The sequence below is a fragment of the Drosophila virilis genome, chromosome 2 (assembly GCF_030788295.1).
Source record: "Drosophila virilis strain 15010-1051.87 chromosome 2, Dvir_AGI_RSII-ME, whole genome shotgun sequence".
NCBI lineage: Eukaryota > Metazoa > Arthropoda > Insecta > Diptera > Drosophilidae > Drosophila > Drosophila virilis.
The window spans coordinates 2,788,961-2,799,900 of record NC_091544.1 but is presented as its reverse complement, the minus strand read 5'-3'; the positions used below and the strand labels follow the sequence as shown (position 1 = coordinate 2,799,900).

At 45.9% G+C, this 10,940-nt stretch overlaps 4 protein-coding genes across 6 annotated transcripts; 3 read left to right on the top strand and 1 right to left on the bottom strand.

The window, feature by feature from the left end:
- Nucleotides 1–178: 178 nt before the first annotated feature.
- Nucleotides 179–1,608, top strand: LOC6635054 (UDP-xylose and UDP-N-acetylglucosamine transporter). Its single transcript, XM_002058585.4, has one exon. It carries the CDS (start codon nucleotides 387–389, stop codon nucleotides 1,434–1,436), a length of 1,050 nt encoding a protein of 349 aa, XP_002058621.1. The 5' UTR covers nucleotides 179–386; the 3' UTR covers nucleotides 1,437–1,608.
- A 117-nt stretch (nucleotides 1,609–1,725) lies between these two features.
- On the top strand, nucleotides 1,726–3,037 carry cav (caravaggio). Its single transcript, XM_002058584.4, has 2 exons — nucleotides 1,726–1,919; nucleotides 1,979–3,037. The coding sequence occupies exons 1-2, from the start codon at nucleotides 1,791–1,793 to the stop codon at nucleotides 2,753–2,755; spliced, it is 906 nt and encodes a 301-aa protein (XP_002058620.1). The 5' UTR covers nucleotides 1,726–1,790; the 3' UTR covers nucleotides 2,756–3,037.
- A 264-nt stretch (nucleotides 3,038–3,301) lies between these two features.
- Nucleotides 3,302–7,217, bottom strand: Spps (Sp1-like factor for pairing sensitive-silencing). The gene is made up of 2 exons (XM_032439270.2): nucleotides 5,734–7,217; nucleotides 3,302–5,296 (listed from the first exon to the last, which is right to left on the bottom strand). Exons 1-2 carry the CDS (start codon nucleotides 6,910–6,912, stop codon nucleotides 3,431–3,433), a joined length of 3,045 nt encoding a protein of 1,014 aa, XP_032295161.1. The 5' UTR covers nucleotides 6,913–7,217; the 3' UTR covers nucleotides 3,302–3,430.
- A 690-nt stretch (nucleotides 7,218–7,907) lies between these two features.
- dgt1 (dim gamma-tubulin 1) lies at nucleotides 7,908–10,876 on the top strand. 3 transcript variants are annotated; one of them, XM_015169354.3, is made up of 6 exons: nucleotides 7,908–8,498; nucleotides 8,680–8,872; nucleotides 8,936–9,099; nucleotides 9,155–9,555; nucleotides 9,965–10,475; nucleotides 10,556–10,698. In XM_015169354.3, exons 1-5 carry the CDS (start codon nucleotides 7,988–7,990, stop codon nucleotides 10,454–10,456), a joined length of 1,761 nt encoding a protein of 586 aa, XP_015024840.1. In that variant the 5' UTR covers nucleotides 7,908–7,987; the 3' UTR covers nucleotides 10,457–10,475; nucleotides 10,556–10,698. The 3 variants fall into 3 exon arrangements, with proteins under 3 accessions (XP_015024840.1, XP_002058617.1, XP_015024839.1); XM_002058581.4 differs by lacking the exon at nucleotides 9,965–10,475 and having other exon boundaries at nucleotides 7,910–8,498; nucleotides 10,556–10,876; XM_015169353.3 differs by lacking the exons at nucleotides 9,965–10,475; nucleotides 10,556–10,698 and adding an exon at nucleotides 9,625–9,950 and having other exon boundaries at nucleotides 7,910–8,498.
- Nucleotides 10,877–10,940: the final 64 nt, after the last annotated feature.

Below are 10,940 nucleotides of genomic sequence, written 5' to 3'. Positions count from 1 at the left end.
TTAATTTAAATTAAAATGACAGCTAAAGTTGCATTTTAAGCCCACAAAATATAGATATACTTCTTTTATTTTTTAAAATATCAAAGGCATATATTAGTGGCAAGCTAGGTGATGAACAAGTTATAGTTGTAAATTACACGTGTGACACATTAAACATTTATACATTTTAATACGTTATTATTAACATACCCGTTATCATTGTCGATTTGCTTTCGACTTTTGTTGACAACTCCCAATTGTTTACGTTCAAGCAGCCACAGCTGTGTAATCATTTATTTGTCCATAGCTATTGTCGCTGCCAACAGCAGCAGTTGGCACAGTTTCTCGCCTAATTCAAGACTGTTGGCATTCCAATTCGTCCCAATATAATATAATTAATAGACATCATGACTAGCTGGAAGGCTCTGTTGGCCATGTTGTTTGTGTTCGTCGGCTGCTGCAGCAATGTCGTCTTTCTGGAACTGATCATTCAGATCGATCCCGGTGCCGGCAATTTGATCACATTTCTGCAGTTTCTATTTATTGCGCTGAATGGACTAATCTTTACGTCGAAATTCTTTACGGTCAGTCCGAAGATCGCCTTGAAGGATTACGTGCTGCTCGTGGTGCTGTTCTTTGGCGCGAACGTGTGCAACAATTATGCCTTCAACTTCAACATAGCCATGCCGCTGCACATGATCTTTCGCAGCGGCTCGCTGATGGCCAACATGATCATGGGCATCATCCTGCTCAAGAAGCGCTACAATCTCCGGCAGTACAGCTCCGTGCTGATGATCACGGCGGGCATTATGCTCTGCACCCTGGTATCCAGTGGTGATGTCAAGGACAAAACGCATCCGCTGCTGAAGGTGGAGACCTCGTTCTCCGATCTGTTCTGGTGGAGCGTGGGCATTGCCCTGCTCTCGATTGCCCTGCTCGTCACGGCCTATATGGGCATCTATCAGGAGGTCATCTACAAGCGTTACGGCAAACACCCGAACGAGGCGCTCTTCTACACGCACATGCTGCCGCTGCCCGGCTTTCTGCTTATGGCCGGCAACATTGTCCAACACTGGAATATTGCCATTGCCTCGGAAAGAGTCGCCGTGCCCGTGCTGCACAAATTGGGCATCAATTGGTCCTTCTCGCTGATGCTCTTCTATCTGCTGTGCAATGTGATCACCCAATATATCTGCATTGGTGCCGTTTACGTCTTGACCACGGAATGCGCCTCCCTCATTGTCACGATGGTCGTTACGCTGCGCAAATTCGTCTCCCTGATCTTCTCCATTCTCTATTTTCGCAATCCCTTCACGCTCAGCCATTGGATCGGCACCGCTCTCGTCTTCTTTGGAACCATCCTATTTGCCAACGTAATAACGCAGCTCAAGGAAGCGTATCAGGCTCGCATCCAGCGAAATCAAGAGAATATCCCATTGCTTAAGGTCGCGAATTAAATATAATTTATATGATGTATAATACTAAATTAATATTAATTGGCGTAGTTTAAAAAAGTTTGTAACTTATAATATTCAACTAAATCAATTTATTTAACATGTAAAAAATATTTAAGAATTATATTTTTAGATTGCAGGATTATTCATTCTGTAACGGCAATAAAATATCATATTTATCATTCTTATGGTTGTTCCATTTCCTTACGTTTTTTCTGAACTTACGAACTTTTTAACAGTATTTGGTATTTTGGTATATTTTCTGGATCTTTTGAGTATGTTTGCGTTTCAGTTGAACGGTCACACTGTAAACAACAAAAGCATCGGTATTTCGTAAATTTCAACAACAATAAAATTATGATGGCGCGCTGTTTATCGGAGTTATTAATTAAATATCAACATGCAGAGGAGGCAAAAATCTTAAGCATAGCCGATGAACTGGATGGTGATGACAAGGAATTAGTGCGCAAATTGTATGAGCCGCTTGTATGTACAACCAAAGATTCATTCACAAACGGAGTATTTAGTATTTTTACGCTTTGCAGAAAATAACCAGCGAGGATTTGACTCGTGAATACACCCAGGACGAAAAGAGAAAGCTTTGTCTACGCACTAAAGTGCGCGTCAATATGACACTCTTCAACTGCGTTTGGGAAGCTAAGCGGCGCCTGGAGAAAAAGGGACGCCTCGCGAATCGCTCGGAGCGCTTCATCAATGCGATGCTCGTAAAGGCCGTGGCCAAGAAAATGGTTTTGCCGTACACGCCAGATGAGATTGCCAAATGCAATCACATTAGGCAATGTCAACTGAAAAAGGAGAACAATTGTCGACTAAATCGCTGGCATCGGGAATCCACACAAGCCACAGTCCTGCCCGACAGCAATGAGAGTTCATCCCAGCTGCCGGCGCAGATGCCCGACCAGGCGGCGTCCAGCGGCGAGCAAAAGTCATCAGCATCAGCATCAGCATTGCAATATCCGGCTTCTTTAGATTCACAAAATTCCGCATCTACGCTGGGCATTTTTACGAACAATCCCGAAATGTGGGTCATGGAAGAATCGCAAGATACGGTTGGCAAATTAGAAGTTGAGGCGCATACGGAGAACTCCAGCTTGCACGAGTACGGGCCGGACGCAGACTGGGCCGAGGCAGCCGTTCAAATCAATACCGAGTCCATAACAATTGGCACCTTGGACTTAGATGTGCAGACGCCACAAACCCAGAGTCAGCCAATTGTCTCCACCACCGAGGACTATGCCCTCTTCAATACACAAGTGCCGGCCACGTCCACGCAAACGCCTTGCTCCGAGCCATTTCTTTAGATGCATGAGCCACTTTCTTAAACTTTCGCAGAAATATGTTACATAGTTCGACTTTATTGTGCGTTTTGAGTATAAAAATTTTCTTAAAACGTTCTATATATACTTTTCTTTTTTTTGTAATGCTAATATGCTAGTTAAAATTGCGTGTGTGTTTTTAAATCCTTCGTAGTAAAAACTTATGCTACAAAAATATACATTTATAAAATTAAAGTTATTATTATTTGACCCTTGCAGTGGATATTGTTGCGCTCGAGCTGGGCGAATAAATATAATATGAAAACATTTATACGAACAAATTGTAAAATGTTTTGTTAGATTTATGATATGAATTGTTTTTTCTTTTTTAAGTTTTTGAATAAATATTTTACAAGCTTAAAGTTGAAATAAAACTGGTACAGCCTAATTTTATATACAAAATTAAGTGGCTGTTATTGATTGTAATATAAAATTACTTGAGCTCTGCAAGGATTTGTGTGCTTCGGCTAGCCGAAGGATAACTTATTTCTCAACTGAACTATATACAAAGATTTACATAAACACATTACATAAATACAGTTAGTCGCACCTGTTGGGCCAGGCTATGCTAGGTATCCACTGTACAGGCTGCAATTCGTTTAGCATGGGCTATGGGAAGTGGTCGAAGATGAACTGTTCCATGAACAGCGATTCCGAATGCTAGTTGGATGAGTTTTCGCCCAGTTCGCTGACAGAGATGGTCATTTTTTCCTCATCGCCGCTATCCTCCTCGTCGTCCTCTTCATCCTCCTCGGTGAGTTCCTCGTCATCCTCTTCGGTCAGCTCCTCGTCGTCCAGATCGTCGTCCTCGCCAAAGCTGTCCGTGGAGGCGCCGCCAACGCCATCATCGCCGCTCAATGTGGGCAGCTGCACTATTGTTGCGCCGCCCGGCGCTGCCGTCACAGTTGAGCCAGCAACTGTTGCCGCTACGCTTGAGGCGCCGCTGCCGTTGGCCGCCGGGCCGCTGGTCGGTAGCTCAATGGTCACGATGCCGCTCATGGTGCTAATACTTTTGGGCGCATTCATTTTCGGCTCCTGCTTAATGTTCAGCTCGATGAGTTCAACGCTCGAGCGCGTCTTAAAGTGCGTCTTGATGTGCTTGGACAGGTGATCGCTGCGCATGAATTTCTTGTTGCACTCGCGACACTGGAAACGCTTCTCGCCCGTATGCGTGCGCCTGTGCCGCTGCAGCTCATCGGAGCGCGTGAAACGCTTGCCGCAAAACACCCAGGAACAGACAAACGGACGCTCGCCCGTATGCCAGCGCAAATGGGCGCGCAGATGCGATGTCTTGCCGTAGACCTTGCTGCAGCCGGGTATGTGACAGATGTGCTGACGCTTGCGATCCGAATGCTTCTCCCCGTCGGTGCAGTTGGGACAGGTGCAGGCGACGCGCTTCAGCCGTGGCTTGATCTCCGGCACCATGCTCTCGCCCACATTGATGTTCACATTGACGCTGGTCGCCGTCGTCGTCGCGGGCTGCGTCACTTGCTTCAGCTGCTTGGCACGCGCCACCATTTGCCCGGCCGAGCTCATGGTGATCTGTGTGCTGGTGTTGCTGCTGCTGCTGCCTATGCTGGTCATCGTCAGCTTGGGCGTGCTGCGTGCCGTTGCGGGCGGCGCCGGTGATGGCAAGGCGGTTATCTGTATAGAGGCTGGGATTGTCACGGCCGGAAGACAGCTGCTGCTGCTGCTGCCTCCATCCACTCCAATCAGCTGCTGCTGCTGCTGCTGCTGTTGTGGTTGTTGCTGCTGTGGCGACTGTGGCATTATGAACTTGATTTGTTGCGGCTGCTGGATTGTGGTGTTCGTTGTATTCGAGACGGTCGCATCTGGCGGCTCCTGTTTAATGCTCGTGATCAGCTGCGTGGGACTCTGTGGCTCCTGCTTGGGCAGCATGCTCAGTGCTGGTGCATGCTGCGCCTGATTGCCGACCGCGCTTGTTGTTGTCGTTTGCATCGGCATCGGCAGCTGTGTGAGCACCTGCTGAAAGTTGGCAGCCATATTCGCGGGCAATTGATTCGCCTGTATGATCTGCACCTGACCCAGACCGGGTATATTTTGTATGGGCAACGCCTGCAGATTGCCCGACTGCAGCTGCATTTGATTCGCCCGCAGCTGCTGCAACTGTTGTAGCTGCTGTGCCGGTATCACCGTCAACTGTTGTCCCTGCGCATTTGTTATGGTTATGGGCTGATTGGCCGGCAATTGCCCGCCCGCCTCATTGATGGCATTGAAGAGCTGTTGCTGCTGTTGTTGCACAGCCGCAGCTGCTGCTGCCGCCGCCTGTTGCTGTTGCTGCTGCTGTTGTTGTTGCGTTTGCTGCTGCAGTTGCTGCTGTTGCGCCTGTTGTTGCTGCTGCTGCTGCTGCTGTTGTTGTTGTTGCGCCTGTTGCTGCTGCTGCTGCTGTAGCTGTGGCTGCGACTGCACGAACTGCTGATGTTGCTGCGGATTCTGTATGTGTATAATATTCGCATTCGGCGGCAACTGCGAATAGTTGAGTGCGTTTAGCGGCGCCAACTGAACCTGTACATAAAAAAAATCATTATTTCAATTATCTGTGCAGACATAAGTAGATATGCTTTCGAAGGGGCTGTAGAATAATATCCTGGCAGATAAACTCCTCATAAATGCAGATAATTTCGCTCTGACAAACAAACTTAGATGACTAGGATAAAGACTTAAGGAACACAACAGCTGCGAGTGGAAAAGAAAAATAAATTAAATTGGAATGAAACCTTAAAGTTGGCCCCACTATCTTTTATACGCATCACTTAATATCTTCATTAAGAAGCTAACTTGTTAACTAGCTTAGCAACAGGTTCTAGAACCCATCTAGGTAAATCTTGGCTTCTTTGAGCTTCCAAATTATTTATGCCTTAAGCACTAAAACCTATCAACATCGGACTTCTATAATCTCTAGCGGAAATTCAACTCAATTCCCAGTTGGAGCGCATCATTACCTGTTGTATTTGACCGTTGGGCGTGACAATTTGGGCAATTTGTGCAAACTGTGGTATGATCTGCATTTGGGCAGCCGCCTGCTGCATGGAGGCGGGCAACGCCTGGATCGATTGCGTCAGATTCGACAATGTGGGCTGGGCTGGTGTCGCTGGCGCCGCGGCCGCCTGAACGGGCACATGTACCGTCTGGTAGATGGTCTGGCCGTTGGCCGTTTGCACGGGTATCTGCACGGCCACCGTTTGCTGCAGCGTCGGTGCCGCCGCGGGCGCTGGCTGTGGAAATTGCAGCAGCTGCTGTGCAGCACCGGGCGCTGCAGCGCGCAATTGTATATTCTGCAGCGTCTGGCCGTTTTCCAACTTAATTGTGGTAGGCGCGCCGCCCAGCAGATTCGTTAGGTTGCCCAGCAGCCCGTTAGCGGCGGCCACGGAGGCGGGTATTTGTATGTTGGTGCCGGGAATGGTGATCGTTTGACCCGCTGCTGCGCCACCAGTTGCCTGGTTCTGCTGCTGCTGTTGTTGTTGCTGTTGCTGCTGTGCCGCCGCCGCCGCCTGGGCTTGGAGTGCGAGTCCTGGCGTGGCAGATTGTTGAGGCTGCAGCTGCTGCTGCTGCTGTTGTTGTTGTTGTTGTTGTTGCTGCTGCTGTTGTTGTTGCGGCTGCTGCTGCACAATATTCGCCAAGGGTATTTGTATGTTTGTGCCGGGTATCGTGAACAGCTGCGTCTGGGTGGGATCGTGCGTTGGCAGTGCCTGTGGCGCCCGCACTATCTGGCCGTTGGGCGTTATGAACGCCTGCTGGCCATTTATGTTGACTGCCTGCGCAGTGGCCAGCTGTGCATTTAGATTGGGTATAAAGATGGCCTCCTGCCCGTCAATGTTGACCGTTTGCATGCCCATCGGCTGCACGATCTGGAACATGTTCTGCGGCAGGCCGGACACGGTGGTCGCGCCGCCAGCCTGCTGCAGTTGCGCTGCCTGCATAAACTGTGGCGGCATCTGATGTATGTTGATGATCTGTTGCATTTGTGGTGCGGGCGCAGCAGCAGTAGACGTATTCGTGACGGCGCCCGCACTATTTGCTGCCTTAGCGGAGGCGGCGGGCGTGGCAGTGTTCGCTTGCCCATTGTTATTGTTATTGACCGCACTGGCTAGCGTTGTGTTTGCGTTTTTATACTGCAGCATTGTGTTTGCTTTGCTGCGTTCCGAATAAATATTTTCGTTTCGTGGCCAGCACAAGTGCACGGAGCCTTAAAGCTTAAATGAGTCCATTTTTTTTTCTCTCAAACGGGGTAGGATTGTTCAGACAGCAGTTGGTTACGTTACGCGAAACAACATGAAGACATATACGAACAGAAACACAGTGGGAACTTATTTACATTGCATTTTATGGATTTTGAATTGACTAAACGCTAATTATACAATAGCTAAAAAATTTTTTGATTTTTAATTTTTGTTTTGACAAACATAAACGCGAAAGAGAGATGAGCAGAAAATATCGTCGACGCTATCGATAGTTCGTACAGACTATATCGATAGTGACAAGCTTAATAAAATCATTTCGAATAGTTTATATATTTTAGCATTTTTATTGTATATCTGTTATTTCTTGCATGTAATTAGATTGCTTCAAATGGTTTATTGTTAATTAATGTTGACATTTTATAGCACAAACATATCGGCAATCATACCGTTACAATTGCGTTCATAAATTAGAGATGGTAGCTAAGTGTCGATATTTCATACTTGGAATCCGAGCTAAAATCACCCACCTTTTAATGCATATTTTATATACAACTGCATATTAATGAATTGCAACAAATGTACTTAGCTTTAATAAAGCTTAAATACTAAAACGATTTTTATAATTTAGGTGAAACTATAGGCTTAAATCGTGATTATTTGGGGCCATTATTATTACATAAGTAAAATATAAATATTAAAATATTAAAGAATGGTGAACATTTATTTTTTCAATCCCTTGGTTAATTCTGCATCAAAATTAATTTTTGTTTGTGCTTAGAAACATATTTAAATTTAGTTGAAACTGAGTGATTCCAGCTCCCGTTCCAAGTTCCACAAATCGACGCTAAGAAGCCGTCGCTAATTTCACGCACGTGTAACGGTTACTAAAAATGTAACGCAGATTAAGCCATTTACGGTTACCGTCTTGCTTATCAATAAGAATCGGCCATCTCTAACAGTAGCAACGCATTTTTCAGTCGCATCGCCGAAAATTCTGTCACAGCATAGACACAAAATGGCAAGTTTTTCGCCAAACCAATTGCGCCAATGCGCACGGTTTACGGGCACTGCCTGCACACCGGAAAAGGAGCAAAAGCTACGCGAACAAATCCACAGCGAACTGGCAAAAATCAAATACTGCAGCAATCCGACCTATGCCTGCAGCTTAATGCGCCTCGACGGCTACGAGTATTGCATTCGACACATTCTGCGTGATCCGCGCGCCAATTATCGCCAGTGCACCCATGTGTTCCCCAATGGACGCAAGTGCGCCAATGCCGTTCCCAAATTGGATACCAAAAAGGAGCCGATTCTCACCACACTCTGCTTCGAGCACAACCGTCAGACGCAGCTGCAAAAGACCCATCTATCAGTGGGTCGTCTGCGTAGTCGCGTCGAGACTAATGAGACGCTCCTGAATAGTCTGTCACATCACGTGAATGTCGAGGACATCAAGCCGGAACTGCCCAAACCGGAGCCGGATGATGATGAAATCGATGTGGTGTCGCCGCATGTGACGCCTTTTGGTGAGTGCGGGACAACGTATGGAGGATGATATATCCGCTGCCAGCATGTTCTTATGCCAATAAATATTTAATTGTTAAAATTTGGCGTAGATCCGTAGCATTAGCTATAAGAGAAGTTGTCCGGATCGTAACCATTTATTATAATCATAATCAAACATCCTGCCTCTTTTCGTTCATGCAGTCAATCAGGATCATACGAATTCCATACCACAAGTTGTGGCTAGTGTGCGCAAGCGTTGTCGTATTTTGGATTATGCCTCGGATAGCTCCAGTAATGATGAGGATCCGCCTTGCCTAAGGAATACGGCAAAAGATCTGGAGTTCTTTGAATCCGACTATGAGAGCGTCGATTCCGAGGAGGACGATCCGCTCAAGTAAGCCAATATTTAAACTACATATTACCATATGCTGGTACTCAATTCTGATTTAATTTCTAGGCATGCCGGCGTCTATACACGCGCAGAGGCTGTGCGTCTGTCTGAGCTGAAGCTGATCAAGCTGCAAGGCTTGTACCGCGATCAGATTACACATTTGCAGCATGTCTTAAAGCAGCGACGGCGCAGCTATTTGCAGGATATACGTCGCGAGCGCGAAACATACTGTAAATTACAAAATTTACTTGCTATACATCTTGATATACATATAAATAATTGCAGGCAGCATTCATGACCAGCTCAAGGAGACGCCGCACGAGCGCAAACTGTATGAACAATTGAAGGCGTTGAATGGCTATCATCGCCGACAGGGCATGGAGGCGGTGCTCTATAAAAAGATGAAAGAGAAACGGGCACGCGACACTGTGATACCCGCCAAGGCCTCCAGTCAGCCGAAGTGCGTGTTTACCGAGGGCGGCGTCAAGTGTGGCGAACGCACGTTGCCCTGCTGCAAACATTGTCGCAAGCACATACTCGAGGATAAGCGTCAGGTGTTGTATCGTGCCTGCGGCGTCGAGCGCAGCGGTGTGGTGTGTCAAGAGCCAGTCGCCAGCATACTCGAGGACTCGACATGTGTGCTGCATTTGAGCGTGGCGCCGGCCAAGCGCCAGTATATACAAAAGGTGCGTTAATTAGAGGCTGAGCCTAAATACTACTACCACAATATCCACTACCAATAGCACTATCCATAGCACTAGCACTAAAAACCAGAGCCTTCTACAACATTGGGGCCCATACTAATTGCATATATACATACATTTAAACACAACAACATTCATACAACTTAACCTCACGATCGATTGCGATCGATTTATATCGATCTAGCCGCGCAGCAGCCACACCTCCATTAGCTTGTAGTATATATATATTATGCAAATATATATATATATATACAACTATATATAGTATAGTCATAGCTAGACATACATACGCATACATATGTAAGTATTTCGTAGCGTTAAATGAACAAAGCTTGTGATCAAAAATTTTGAATAAAATACCGACCTCTCATCCCCCCCTTCCCCTCCATAGTTTTATGAAGTGCCGAGCATACCGTCGATCGAAAGTATATTTGCGACTGGCGGCGGCGGCGGTGGCGGTGGCAGTGTGGATACTTTTATCGGTGACGGTGAACAAATTGATGAGTCTCTCGATTCGGCGGGTACTCACAATGATCTATTGGACTTAACAAGTGGTATATTCGATTTTGATCATGATACCGCCGAAGATCTGGCTAATTCAATTGATCAAAATTATGCCATGTTACTTGATATGGACTGTAGTGAGCTGGGGCTGGGGCTCGAAGATCCATTTATGACCGATCGTAGCATTATTTTCGAAAATCAAGATCAAATTTCCAATCCAGATGAAGCCACCTCAACCGATGCTATTTCGAATGAAAACTCCAATCCAAATGCCATGCAAAACGATCAGAATTTTGAATTTAATCAAACCGAGGGTGATATGTTGAATATTCTCGAAGGCATTGAACAGCTGCCCTGGTTCGATGCACTGCTCAACTAATTGAAATCATTAACTGCATGTACATTTCTAACATTTATCAACAACACATTTCAAATCGTTCGAAAAACAATACTAATCCAAGCCAATTCTCATTCACAGAAATGCGAATCTGAGACAGAGGACGAAGAATCGTCTTCCACAAACGTTAAGCGTGAGATCAAGCAAGAGGAAAAGGAGCTAGACGCAAATAATTCTCTTAACATAACCACAGCACATGGCGAACACAATCCAAAGGATAAGATCAAGAACCTGGCCTAATCTAATGTGTGTAGAATGGGATCGTAGCATATAGTCAAATTCTGACAACTTTTTATGTTTTGTTTAATGATGCAGCATGTCTTTTATGGAACTAGTTTCAAAACGCTTAATGTTTTATGAAAGAAAAATATATGTACGTTTAATTGTTAGTTAAATGTTAAATTTGAAATTTGTATTTAATATTGTAGCGCGCCATTAGAACTATCGATATGGCGCGCATCTCTAG

Excerpts from the sequence above, each read along its gene's own strand:
- LOC6635054 (XM_002058585.4), top strand. The coding sequence starts at position 387 with ATGACTAGCTGGAAGGCTCTGTTGGCCATGTTGTTTGTGTTCGTCGGC.
- cav (XM_002058584.4), top strand. The coding sequence starts at position 1,791 with ATGATGGCGCGCTGTTTATCGGAGTTATTAATTAAATATCAACATGCA. Across the intron at positions 1,920-1,978 it reads GCAAATTGTATGAGCCGCTT|AAAATAACCAGCGAGGATTT; the intron begins GTATGTACAACC and ends TACGCTTTGCAG.
- Spps (XM_032439270.2), bottom strand. The coding sequence starts at position 6,912 with ATGCTGCAGTATAAAAACGCAAACACAACGCTAGCCAGTGCGGTCAAT. Across the intron at positions 5,297-5,733 it reads CCAACGGTCAAATACAACAG|GTTCAGTTGGCGCCGCTAAA; the intron begins GTAATGATGCGC and ends TTTTATGTACAG.
- dgt1 (XM_015169354.3), top strand. The coding sequence starts at position 7,988 with ATGGCAAGTTTTTCGCCAAACCAATTGCGCCAATGCGCACGGTTTACG. Across the intron at positions 8,873-8,935 it reads GAGGAGGACGATCCGCTCAA|GCATGCCGGCGTCTATACAC; the intron begins GTAAGCCAATAT and ends TTTAATTTCTAG. Across the intron at positions 9,556-9,964 it reads AGCGCCAGTATATACAAAAG|TTTTATGAAGTGCCGAGCAT; the intron begins GTGCGTTAATTA and ends TCCCCTCCATAG.